The 13,636-nt window shown below is 39.0% G+C and overlaps 1 protein-coding gene across 1 annotated transcript; it reads left to right on the forward strand.

The window, feature by feature from the left end:
• Window positions 1-5,423: 5,423 nt before the first annotated feature.
• Window positions 5,424-13,518, forward strand: galr2b (galanin receptor 2b). The gene is made up of 3 exons (XM_089018682.1): window positions 5,424-5,511; window positions 8,958-9,340; window positions 9,615-13,518. Exons 2-3 carry the CDS (start codon window positions 8,967-8,969, stop codon window positions 10,375-10,377), a joined length of 1,137 nt encoding a protein of 378 aa, XP_088874808.1. The 5' UTR covers window positions 5,424-5,511; window positions 8,958-8,966; the 3' UTR covers window positions 10,378-13,518.
• The last annotated feature ends 118 nt before the right edge of the window (window positions 13,519-13,636 follow it).

Here is a 13,636-nt window from a genome sequence, read left to right on the forward strand (position 1 = left end):
ATAGTAAGGCGTTTTTAGCCGAAAAAAACGACCATGTATACTAAGGCGTTTTTAGCCGGAAAAAAAACGACCATGTATAGTAAGGCGTTTTTAGCCGAAAAAAACGACCATGGATAGTAAGGTGTTTTTAGACCCCCAAAAAACGACCATGTATAGTAAGGTGTTTTTAGACCCCCAAAAAACGACCATGTATAGTAAGGTGTTTTAGCCTAAAAAACGACCATGTATAGTAAGGTGTTTTTAGCCGAAAAAAAACAACCAAGTATAGTAAGGTGTTTTTAGCCGAAAAAAAACAACCAAGTATAGTAAGGTGTTTTTAGCAGACAAAAGCGACCATGTATACTAAGGCGTTTTTAGCCGAAAAAAACGACCATGTATAGTAAGGCGTTTTTAGCTGAAAAAAACGACCATGTATAGTAAGCCGTTTTTAGCCGAAAAAAACGACCATGTATAGTAAGGCGTTTTTAGCCGAAAAAAACGACCATGTATAGTAAGCCGTTTTTAGCCGAAAAAAAAACGACCATGTATAGTAAGGCGTTTTTAGCCGAAAAAAACGACCATGTATAGTAAGGCGTTTTTAGCCGAAAAAAACGACCATGTATAGTAAGGTGTTTTTAGCCGAAAAAAAACGACCATGTATAGTAAGGCGTTTTTAGCCGAAAAAAACGACCATGTATACTAAGGCGTTTTTAGCCGAAAAAAACGACCATGTATAGTAAGGCGTTTTTAGCCGAAAAAAAACGACCATGTATACTAAGGCGTTTTTAGCCGAAAAAAACGACCATTTACAGTAAGGCATTTTAGCCCCCCCAAAAAGACGGGCATGTATAGTAAGGTGTTTTTAGCACCCCAAAAAATGACCAAGTATATAGTCAGGCATTTTTAGCCCAAAAAAACCCACCATGTAAAGTAAGGCATTTTTAGCCCAAAAAAAAAAACCGACCATGTGAAGTAAGGCATTTTAGCTCGAAAAAAACGACCATGTATAGTAAGGTATTTTAGCGTGAAAAAAATTACCATGTACAGTAAGGCATTTCTAGTCTAAAAAAACCTGACCATGTAAATTAAGGTGTTTTTAGCCGGAAAAAAAAACTACCATTTATAGTAAGGTGTTTTTGAAAATGACCATGTATAGTAAGGAGTTCTTAGCCTGAAAGAAACAACCATGTATAGTAAGGCGTTTTTCCAAAAATAAAATAAAAAATAAAAAATACAGAGCGCACAAAAAAATTTATGAATGACTAGTTTTCAAATCTGAAGTCAAGAATACTGACTGCTATTGTGGTTTACATATGACAATTGTACATTTTCTTTCAGACTTTAGCAAGCATCTTGGAACATGAAATGCTTGATTTGCTTTGAGCCGTTTCGGACATTAGAAAAATAATTTTTCTAATGTCAAATATGTGGCTCGGCTCATTGTGAATCACAAGTGAAGCTAGTCCAGCTAATGACACACCTAAGCACCAAGCACTTCAAATGAATCCCTAATTTTCCTCGGAGACTCCAATTAATATGCTGTAGTGGCTTCCATGGGGGTTGGAGAGCACAGACCATCTTAGAATGTGCAATTGATTTGTAAAGTACAGCAAATAAGTCAATATTAAACGTGCTCTTGGCCAAAAAGGGAAAGCTTCTTTTCGCAGTAAATTCACCATGAATGACGACATGATTGTTGAGGACAATGAGGCCATGGGTTGTTTGGTCACAGCGACTGTTTATTTAGACGCTTTGCAGACAAACTGAAATTGGAAGAATAACTGCATAATGTCAGCGATGCAAAACACTCCCATCAACAAGAATAGATTTTTTTTTAATGCTAGCTCGAAGGGGGAGATAACGAATGGCGCTAGCCCAACTTCAACCGTTGTTTTTTAAAAACAACACTTTGATTGCCTGCTCGTTGGAATCTCACGAAAATCATCAGGCCATAACGATTCATCCTTTTGTGTTTTTGTTTTAGCGCTGACATTTTTCAAGCAATCCCTGCCCTGTTGCCATGACGACTGTCATAAGAAACAACACCGGAAGGTATTCCTGAATTGAATTAACCCCCCCGCCCCTCACGCTTGCATTTTACATGAAGTCACGCCTGACGGACAAATGCTTTTTATACATTTTGAATGGGTTACATTGATAGCGATATTGGTGTGGAAATCTGGAGTGGGACAAATTTTCAATACAGTGATACCTTGGCTTACGAACTTAATTGGTTCCCAGACAGAGTGTGTAAGGCGAAAAGTGTCTATCCCAAAAATTCATTTCCCATAGGAAACCATTAAAATGAGAATAATCCGTTCCCAGGTCCCCATAAAACATAATTTTCTACTTTATAATTTTCTAAGCCTTAAAACTACACAAAATAGACCTTATTTTTATGTATAATTAAATAAATAAACTGTACAGTATAATAAAGTCATTTTATTTACCTTTGTGATGGTCGTTGATGGCTTGATGGAATGGAGTGGCCGCTTTCATCAGCATTAAACACTTGATGAGGAACGTAAACTTCTTCTTTCACCATCTTGAGGAATGATCCCCTCGAGGTGCTTTCTCTGTGATCATTTTATCTAGTTCCTCATCAATTGTGTTCTGTTTAGCTGGGTTGATAGTTTTTTGCATCAAGTGTACAGATGGCTTGTGCGGTTTGTGGAGCCTGATTGATGGGATATTTTAACCTTGCAGTCTACACGCTGCCATTGAAATCAAAGTTGAGACTCTCTCACTGTCGTCTGCCTGTCTCTTTAATGTTTAAACCACCTCCCCTCACTGCTACGTTCTTGACCAATCACGTGGCTTTAACCGAAGACTGGGGGCAGGGAATAGAGGACAAAAGTCTGAGCTGAATTTGTTTGTGTTTTTGTTTTTCTTGCTGGGACAGCTGATAAGGCGCTGGTCAGCCTTCTGGCAATGTTTTTCCCCTTCCATGAGGTGGCAGTATTTATCTTTTTTTCAATTTTAGTGCTTTGTTCCAGCTTTGGCTATTGTTAAAGCGATACATAAGCCAATATGTATGTGTTGCATTCTATTTTGGACAGCCGCCCTCATTTCAAGCTCATATAACTCCAGACCCATATAATTTATAATAATATATATACATCATAATACATTTCATTTATAAGCACCTTTCAAAACTCTCAAGGTCACTTTACAGTCACAGGATAAGTTTTTCTGTGGGTGAGCAGTGGCAGCCACACGCGCAAATAGATAGAAAGCTAGCTAGCTAATAGATAGCTAATAGATAGGAATTTACTCTATTTTTTCTGATGAAAGAAGAGAGCCCAAGGTTTCTTATGGTATATTGAATGTTTATGTAGTCCGAAAACTCAATATTCTTTGTGTCTTGGAATTTGAGTGAAAATGACAAAAACCCTGGCACTGCAGTGGACACATTTTTGCATGTCTGGCAGTGAATGAGTTAATTTGTTCTTTGTTCTGTATGTAGTATGCGGAGAGGATTCAACATTCTTACAATTGAATTGGTATAGATCAGGGGTGTCAAAGTAATTTTTGTAGTTATGGTTTCCTCTTGAGGGCCGTTATGAATTTGGGGAAGCCATTCGAATGTTTAATCCCCTCCACATATAACATATAGGGCGCACATCAAATGAATGAATAACCAGTTTTCAAATCTGAAGTCAAGACTAATGATTGTTGTTGTGGTTCACATGCAAAAATCTGAAATGGTTAGGATTTTAGCAAGCATTATGGAATTTCACAAATTTGATTTGCTTTCGCGGGCCGAAACAAATGATGTGGCGGGCCGGATTTGGCCCCCGGGCCTTGACTTTGACACCAGCGGTTTAGACAGTCATAATCGGTTTGGTTGCTATGGACTGTGGCTATATGTCCTCATGCTCATAGTGGAGCTCACTGGAGAGTGGGTCTTTGCTTCTTGAGGAGCTTGGATGACTCATTTCCAATGTCAATAATAAAAGAAAATTAGATTGTGACTGCTGAGCAGAAATGGGCGCAGTAGTCCAACATTGTCATATTCTTATTTGGGATTTTTATCATTTATGTCACTTGAGTAAAAAGTAGTTATCCATATAATTACTAGGCGATGAGTAATTAAGTCCATTTTCTAATTTGTTTATCCTCGTGAGGGCCACGCGGGTGCTGGAGTATATCCCAGACACACGCACACACACGCACATCTAAGTACTGTACAATTTAGAGTGTATCATCAAATTGTTTTGTTGGCTCCAATGCTCAGTTTTTAGGGCATTTATTATGCTAACAAACAATAGGAAACACCATAAATAGGCTGAGGAATAGCATCCCCATGGTGCTCTTCTAACCGCTTTTGCAACATATATTGGAACATCAACAGTGAATACATGTAAACTGATAACATAATACAGTACTTTACAAGCATATATTCTTTATCCTCTGAACAAAATGGCTAATACTGTCTTACTTTGGCTGATTGAGGGGGTTTGCCTACCTCCATTTGTATCCATGTGCTGTTGTTGTTTTTATTAGAATGGATTAATAGCATTTCCATTCATTGGTTAACTCATTCACTGCCAGAAAATATGTCCACACCAGTGCCAGGGTTTTTGTCACTTTCACTCAAATTCCAGGACCCACAGAATATTGCGTTTTAGGACTACATACACATGCAGGACAGCGTTGGGAACCTTAGACTCTCTTCTTTTATCCGAAAAAGAGTTAATTCCTAAATGATATGGGTCTGGAGTTGTTTAAGCTTGAAATGAGGGCGGTTGTCCAAAATACAATGCAATACATATTGGCTTATGTAGCGCTTTAACAACAACTGAAGCTGGAGCAAAGCGTTAATATTGGAAAAAGGGAAATGCTGCCCCCTGTGGAAGGGAAAAAACATTGCCAGAGGCCGTGGCCAGCTCTTTATCAGCACCCAAGCATGAAAAACAAAACCCGAATAAATTCGGGAATGGCGCACTACATCATATTTTACATTCATGAATAAATTAGTGAATGGCAATGAATGAGTTAATAGACATCACTGACCAAAAGAAAGACAAACACCTGCCCTAAATGCCTTTTTTTACACATTCCAATGAAGTGCTTCTAACCAATGCAGCAAATCCACGCAGGCGTCGAGCAACCATCATCAGCAATAAATAATAAGCATCCTTCAACCGTCTAAAACTCATATTTAGTGTTTGCGTTGGTGTGACTGTTTTAATGACTAGCCTGATGCAGAACTTGGATTTCCACTGTAATTAAAATCACAACACTATTTGTTTCCTGTGTTCCACAAGTAGCAGCCCCCGCCTCCCCTTTCCCAGCCAAACCTAATCGCACATCTTCATCACTGACAGTTGTACCCCACCGCCCCAACCCGAGGACCCACAACGTACCATTCCTCGTCCTTTCTGCAGGGGAAGTGCAAGTGGAGTGGGTGGGTGTGAGAGTGGCGGGGGAGGGGATGAAAGGGGGGAAGGAGGTGGCAGATAGCAACAAGAATCAGATAGCAAGAGAGAACGGAAGGACTGGGAGTCGGCACTGTTCGGTCTTTAACAGGTGCGTTGTATGCGAATCCAAATGATGCATTTTCTGTGAGGGTTTTCAAGACTGATGTGCAAAGTTGAGCGATGCATGCCGTTTGCCTTGGTTGTCATTTCATTTTCAATGAGATGCTGCTACATACATCGGCTTCTTTATTCGCTCTCCCTGCATGCCTTTGCTTTCTTGCCATCATTTGATCCGCAAGTATTCATTTTCTCCACTTAAAAAAAAAGTCCAGTTGGCATCACGTCAGATATTGCCATTAATTCCCACAAATCTTTTTATTTTATTTTGTATTATTTGGCCCTTCATTTTGTTCCCTGCGGTAGCGCAGAGTTGAATTAAAGTTTAATGCAGCCATGGGATAAATTTGCAGATGAAAGCCGTGCATGTGTGTGTGAAAAAAAATGCATTTTATTTAATCAAATCACCATTGGAATGTGATCTGAGCATCTCGGCATTGCTGATAGCGTCGTTGTCATGCAAAAATCACATGTGCAGGCAAAGCGAGTTCTCTTTGGATTTCTGTTTGCTTGGTGGCCGAATGGACAGCGCCTCAGCGTCCGAGTTGAACCATTTTGAATTGTTTTGGGATGAATAATGTGCTCATGTGTGAAGGGGTAAAAGGGTCTCGCTGACTTGTATTTTTTTTTTGTAATCATCCCACAAAAAAAAGCAGAAGATTTAAAATTATTGCAGAAATGGAGTTGTACTATGTGAGGAAAACAATCGTCATGTGACAAGAATAAAGTTGTAATGTTATCAGGATTGGCAAGTAGCATTGATCAGCAAAAAAACTGTAAAATATTATAATTTTCAAAAAATAAGGGAAAACTGTAGTTTTCAAAATATATGGTATTCCTATAAAAAGTATAGACATTTTATAACATTAACTCATTCACTACCAGAAGACGTGCAAAAATGTGTCCACTCCAATGCCAGTGTTTTTGTCATTTTCACTTAAATTGCAGGACCCATATCATATTAAGTTTTAGGACTATATAAATATTCAATTCCGCATAAGAAACCTTAGAATCTCTTCTTTCGTCGGAAAAATACAGTGGGACCTTGGCTTACGAACTTATTTGGTTCAGAGACAGAGTGTGTAAGGCGAAAAGTGTGTATCCCAAAAATTAATTTCCCATAGGAAACCATTAAAATGAGAATAATCAATTCCCAGGTCCCCATAAAACATAAGTGTCGACTTTCTAATTTTCTAAGCCTTAAAACTACACCAAATATACCATATTTTACGTATAATAAATGTGCTATAGTATTATGATTAAAGAAATCAGTCATTGTGGCAGCTCCGTGTGCATCCCGAAAAATAGTTTGTATGCCAAGGTAAAATTTTCATAAATGTAACGTTCGTAAACCGAAAAGTTTGTAAGCCAAGGGGTTCGTAAACCGAGGTCCCACTGTAGAGTTAATTACTACGTTATATGGGTCTGGAGTTATCTGAGCTTGAAATGGGAGTGGCTGTCCAAAATCCAATACAATACATACATATTGATATATATATACAGTAAAGTCTCATTATATCTATATTCAAGGGAGTCCGAAAAAATATCGATATAACCGGGACTATCGATATATCCGATCCTGTTTGCATGTAATTTTCTCCGTGCGTGTAGTATCGCTATAACCGGGACTATCGATATATCCGATATCGATATAACGAGACTTTAGTGTATAGCGCTTTAACAACAGCTGAACCTGAAACAAAGTGCTAACATGGAAAAAGGGGAAATGCTGCCCCCTCATGGAAGGAAAAAAACATTGCCAGAGGGCTGACCGGCACTTTATCGGCATCCCCTGCAAGAAAAACCATAACCCGAACAAAGTCGGGAATGGTGGTCCACATCTCACGTTTCAATTCCCGAATAAATTCCAGAATGGCAGCGAATGAGTTAAAATGTTAAAACTATGTACAAATGACCAATTCTTAAGGTTTTACAGGAACCAAGTCACAATTTTATGAGGATTTTGATGAACAAGAGTAGCATGATCCCCCCAAAAAAAATCAAGAATATGTTGACAGAATATTTTCATTTGAAATTTGAAGCGTCCAACAAATGTGCATGTCCCCGTCTTATGGACAAGAGTGAAATTACAGCCAAAATAAAGAGGATGAAAAAAGGAGCCCAAAACATATGCAACGTGAGAGTGATTTTATTTTATTATTATTATTATTATTTTTCATTGTGGAGACGCAACAAGACCATTGGGAAACTTCCAAGGCGAAGCTCAAATTAGCTTTGCCGCGTGAAGGGGCCCTTTGAGAGCCCTTGACAAATCCGCTGCTATTTTTCAAGTGGCGCAAAAAGAAATGAGAATTTGTGATGAAGACGTTAGGTCTTCTTTTAGGATCACTTGTTGACTGATTTTCATTTTTGCTTCTTAAAGACTAGTCTTTTTTTTGGGTGAATATGATCACAGCGATCACAAAAAAATGATTAGCATTTATTCATACATACATTAGAGCTTGATAGCAAGTCAGAGCTAAAATTGTATTTTAACTCATTCACTGCCAGACGTGTAAAAATTTGTCCATTCCAGTGACAGGGTTTTTGTCATTTTCACTCAAATTCCAGGACCCACAGAATGTTGAATTGTTGGACTACATAAAAATTCAATTCAGCGGAAGTAACCTTAGACTCTCTTTTTTTGTCAGAAAAAAAAAAGATTTAATTCCTAAATTATATAGGTCTGGAGTTATATGTGCTTGAAATAAGGGTGGCTGTCCAAAATACAATGCAATACATACATATTAGTTTATATAGCGCTTTTAACAACAGCTGAAGCTGGAACAAAGCGCTAACATGGAAAAAAGGGAAATGCTTCCCCCTTATTGAAGGAAAAAAAACATTGCCAGAGGTCTGGCCAGTGCTTTAATTGGCGCCCAAGCATGAAAAAACAAGACCTCAACAAATTCGGGGAATGGCGCTCCACGTCGTATTGTAAATTCACAAATTTGTGAATGGCAGTGAATTAGGTTGTTCTTTCACCAAACCCCTCTAAAATGACCTGACAGTCATTGAAAGCCAACTACGGATAGTTATCTATTTGGCCGGCTACCTAGGTAGCTAGCTATTTGCTACATATTAGCTATCTTGCTGGCTGGCAATCTATGAGCTATCTCGCTGGCTATCTATTAGCTTAATAGCTATCTAGTTGACTATATTGCTGAATAGCTATATTTCTATCTAGCTGGCCATCTATAAGCTATCTATTAGCTATATAGCTGGCTTTCTATCTATTTGAGTTACTTCCGGGTTGAGTGAACGATGGCGCATGTGGCTGCCGTTGCGCACCCAAAGCAAAACTTATCCTGTGACTTTAAAGTGACCTTGAGAGTTTTGAGAGGTGCTTAGAAATGAATATTATTATTATTATTATTATCAAAAGTAAAATGTGACATCATCGCCATCTCAAGCCTAATTTCCGATTTTATTTTGCAGACTTGTAAAATGTCCGTCATGGAGGATTTGAGCGTGCCGAGCGTGCAGGGCAACGCATCGGAGAGCAACTCATTGAACCCAGCCAGCGTGATCGTATCGGTGGTCTTTTCGCTCATCTTCTTGCTAGGCACGGTAGGCAACAGCCTGGTGCTGGCCGTGCTGCTACGCAGCGGCCAGGTGGCCTACAACACCACCAACCTCTTCATCCTCAACCTAAGCCTGGCCGACTTCTTCTTCATCATTTTCTGCGTGCCATTCCAAGCCACCATCTACTCGCTGGACGGGTGGATGTTTGGCTCCTTCATGTGCAAGGCCGTGCATTTCTTCATCAACCTCACCATGTATGCCAGCAGCTTCACGCTGGCTGCCGTATCCGTTGACAGGTAGGCGATACTATGGAACGGCTATTTTTATATGATCTTCAAGTTAATAACTATGACTTGATTTGCTGATTTGGTATCCCAGGGACTTCACCGTTTGATTTTCTTCATTTGAAAATGCCTTTTATATTTTATTTACGTTTATGTAGTCCTAAACCTCAATATTTTGTGCTTCCTGGTATTCCTGTGACAATGACAAAAACCCTGGCACTGGAGTGGACACATTTCTGGCACATGTCTGGCAGTAAATGAGTTAATGTTCAAAGGTCATCAACAGGTACTTGGCCATCCGCTACCCGCTGCGTTCCCGAGAGCTGAGGACGCCATGCAACGCAGTGGTCGCCATGGTAACCATCTGGGGCCTTTCCTTGGTGTTTGCCGGGCCCTATCTCAGTTACTACCACCTGATCGACTTTGCCAACAACACCGTTTGCATCCCGGGTTGGCAAGAGCACGACCGTAAGCTCCTGGACACGTGCACCTTCCTGTTTGGCTACGTCATCCCAGTACTGATTGTCAGTTTGTCGTACACGCGCACCATCAAGTATCTGTGGACCGCGGTGGACCCGCTGGATGGCATGTCCGAGTCCAAGCGGGCGAAGCGCAAAGTGACCAAAATGATCATTATCGTCACGGTGCTCTTCTGCATCTGCTGGTTGCCCTACCACGTGGTCATCCTGTGCTACCTGTACGGCGACTTCCCCTTCAACCAGGTCACCTACGCTTTCCGCTTGCTTTCGCACTGCATGGCCTACGCCAACTCCTGCGTCAACCCTATCGTGTACGCGCTGGTCTCCAAGCACTTCCGCAAAGGCTTCAAAAAAGTCTTCAGCTGCTTGCTTAGCAACAACGGGCGCAATAAGGTCCATGCGGTGCACGTGGCCAACACCGTGCCCGGTTTTGAGGCGGCTTCCACCGAGGTGTCGCAGATGAACGAGGAAAATGCCAGGCAGAACGAGTGCGAGATGACCAACAGGCGGCCGGCTGAGCCGCGGGAGGCCACCGTTACCCTCAACTTGCCCTTTCAACACCCCACCTGAGGATACTTGGAAGAACCGCATGGTTTGTGTTCATTTCGAGCTGCAAATGCATTCTTGTGACGGTTTTTTTAAACTGCACTTGTGCTCAATAGGTGAGCTTGAGCATATCGCGGGTGACTTTTGGCAAGAGTGGCGGACCACACCACCAAATTGCTAAGAACAGATACTTGTTGGCAAAGAACCATTCACAGATCCATCCATGTAGCTTCTATTCGGTGGGGAAGTGGAGATACCAGGTATTGGACTGATATCAGTCTTACTGCGAGGTGTTGAGTAACATAAGAATCAGAATCAGAATCATTTATTGCCAAGTATGTAGAACACACAAGGAATTTGTTTCCGGTAGAACACGCTGCACTAGTATCGTCGTCAAAAAAAAAACTGCTAAGTTGCACTATACAGTACCATTTCATAAGGCTTCACAACTGCCTGTCAACTGGCCATATTTTGCTGTATTCTGTCTGATTTTTATACAAGTTTGTATGGGAAACGCAAAAATTGTCAAATATAATTATGAGATATTTTCAATTACGTTTTTGTCATTAAATATTAGCAGTAATGTAAATATAACAAATACCGCTACTCGTAAAAAGTCGACCACAGAGAAAACAAGTCTCGAGAAAAAACAAAAGTTCAGATAAGACAAGATCCGGTCAAGTGGAATTTTGAAATTAGTTAAATTAAACATTAAACCGTGTTCTTTCGATGTAATCTCATTTTTTAAATATACATTATACAACCAGGTCGTCAAAAGTGTTGCGATTGACCATTGTTAAAAAAAAAAAGTATAAAAATAAAAATATACAACATCCGTGATTTTTACTAGAAATATGTTGTTACTTGTTAAAAGTGTTTACATGTGAAATTTTGTTAGTAAAATTGTGCAATGAAATATTACACACGGATGTTTTTAAGGAAACGTTGCGCCGTTAGTAAGGTGACAGTGTCTCACAGGTTGACAGGCATTCATACCAGACTGAACTTAAATCCAAATAAAATAATCATCAAATCACGATGTGTGTCAGAGACAAATCAAACAAGCTTAATTTTGTTATCTTTAGTAAAAGCGGTATCACTGCTGGTATCAGTCTGAAAAAGTGGGATGGAAAATCCATTGCCAAAAGGTTGGGAGAGAAGCAGGGTGTAACCCTGATTGGTCACCTGTCAACCACAGGGCTCAAACAGACAAACAAGTATCACCTCGAAACTATTTTGCCGTCAATGAACCCAAGAAATACCATCTGGAGGGTGTTTTCTGGGGGAAGCTCAGAACTGTGAAGCACACATACCAAGCATACTAACTACACAGCACTGAAAAAAAGACAAAACAAAAGAAATTGTCTCAGATGAATGCAAGGCACACTCGTAGGTGTGACTTCTCTCAAAACCATTTTTTCTTTAATAAGAAATCAATGACGAAGTCAGAGCATGTCTATTTTGTCTGGATGATACATTTTATATTCTTATTGTGCAGAATATATACGACACAACCCCAAACGCAATGCTGCATAGTGAATGCTGCAAACACTGACAGTGAACTGTTTTTTTTTTACAATAGGAGGAGGAGAACGTGTGTGTATGTTGACATCCAACAAAGCACATGCGGGTAAATGTGTTGTGCCAAATGAAGCGTAGCGTGGTAGCCTCCATAACAAGCTAAAGCAGGAGTGTTGTTAAAATAGATATACAGTAAAGTCTCGTTATATCGATATTCTCGGGAGTCGGAAAAAATATCGATATAACCGGACTATCGATATATCCAATCCTGCGGCATGTAAATTTTCTCCTAGCGTTCATAGAAATAGTATCGTAATAAGCAGTACTATCGATATAACCAATATCGATATAACCGATATCGATATAACGAAACTTTACTGTATATCACAACATATATCATAAGTCATTAATTTAAAAAAATCTTTAAAATGTGTGTGTATTATTTTTTTTTCCTACCTGTATTTGTTTAAAAATATTTTGTATTGTAAATTTGAAATATTGTGTGTATAATTTAAATAATGTCCTTTTATTTTATTGTATCTCATGGACCGCATTTTAAAAAGATCCTCACTCATTACATCATATCTAGGTAGGTGTAAAATTGTTCAATTATCATTATTTACCATTTGTATTTATAAATGCACCATGTTTCCGAATTAAATAACAAATAAAGAAACACATCTACGCCTCCTCTAACATCGCTATTGCCTTGGTGTGAATGAGTTAGCTAAGATACCTTTTAAAGGTCTTTTATTACAAGTTAACTTTGTTTCAATATATATATGAACTATAAAGATTTAAAATGAACACGCAATGGCTTTAAATAACTATAAGTTCCCAACTGGCTGCGTTAGTGAATGTAACACTTGAGGCGCTTTTTGGCCTTAACCATCATCCACACTTTATACGAACTGCATCGCCTCATCTACATATACAGTAAGACACAGGACTTTGGGTATTTGAAAAATATATTCATATTTTCTTGAGTGTCTGCTTTTCATTAGTGACATTGAGACCAAAATATATACTTCACATGTTGCAACATTTTGTAATTATATTACTGTACTTACACATTTTCCTAATCAGGTGATAGCAGTATTATTGCAATACCACCATTATTATGACTATTGTGAAATTATGTACACGTAATTGCTTTCCTACATGGGCATGTTTTGCTTTGCTGTAATTTATTATCTACTTAATTAGATGTGTTCCCCAGTGAGTTGTTCACGGTGCCTATATTTTGAAAAGATGTTGTTTTCTGCAAATTAGAAAAAAAAAGAAGGCATTGCCATCTACTGTGCCTATGTTCCGTCGACATGTCAGTGTAATGACGCACGCTTTGGCCTACCTCAACTTTGTCCTTTTTTTTCATGTGTATTTGCGAGTAATTTTCCTCTCAAAGGATGACTGTTGTGAACAGGATGTTTGTTTCTTCCATTTACATCAAAATGGCCATGTTTACTCCATTTGCTGTGACTGTGTAGGCGCTTTATTGTATTTCTAAGGTATCATAATTATATAATGGAAAAATTGGATCTTGTGGAGCGGTGTTGCAAAAGGGAGGGTTGTTTGCTGGAAGTTTCTGCTGAATTTTGATGGGAAATTAAAATGGAAAATATTCCATAGTAAACTTGGTGTTGAATTCAGACACACGTTTTCCACATTAAAATTGAGCTACTAAATAAATCAATATGTATTGCCTTGTATTGTATTATTGCGATTTATGAACTCTCAGTATATCTGTTTTCACACATAGTAA

This window comes from Hippocampus bargibanti, linkage group LG17, assembly GCF_051943395.1.
Source record: "Hippocampus bargibanti isolate YZ-2025 linkage group LG17, ASM5194339v1, whole genome shotgun sequence".
NCBI classification, from domain to species: Eukaryota; Metazoa; Chordata; class Actinopteri; order Syngnathiformes; family Syngnathidae; genus Hippocampus; species Hippocampus bargibanti.

What these genes read in the sequence shown, in the direction of transcription:
- galr2b (XM_089018682.1), top strand. Translation starts at nt 8,967, where the DNA reads ATGTCCGTCATGGAGGATTTGAGCGTGCCGAGCGTGCAGGGCAACGCA. An exon ending in GCTGCCGTATCCGTTGACAG is followed by an intron (nt 9,341 to 9,614) that starts GTAGGCGATACT and finishes GGTCATCAACAG; the next exon opens with GTACTTGGCCATCCGCTACC.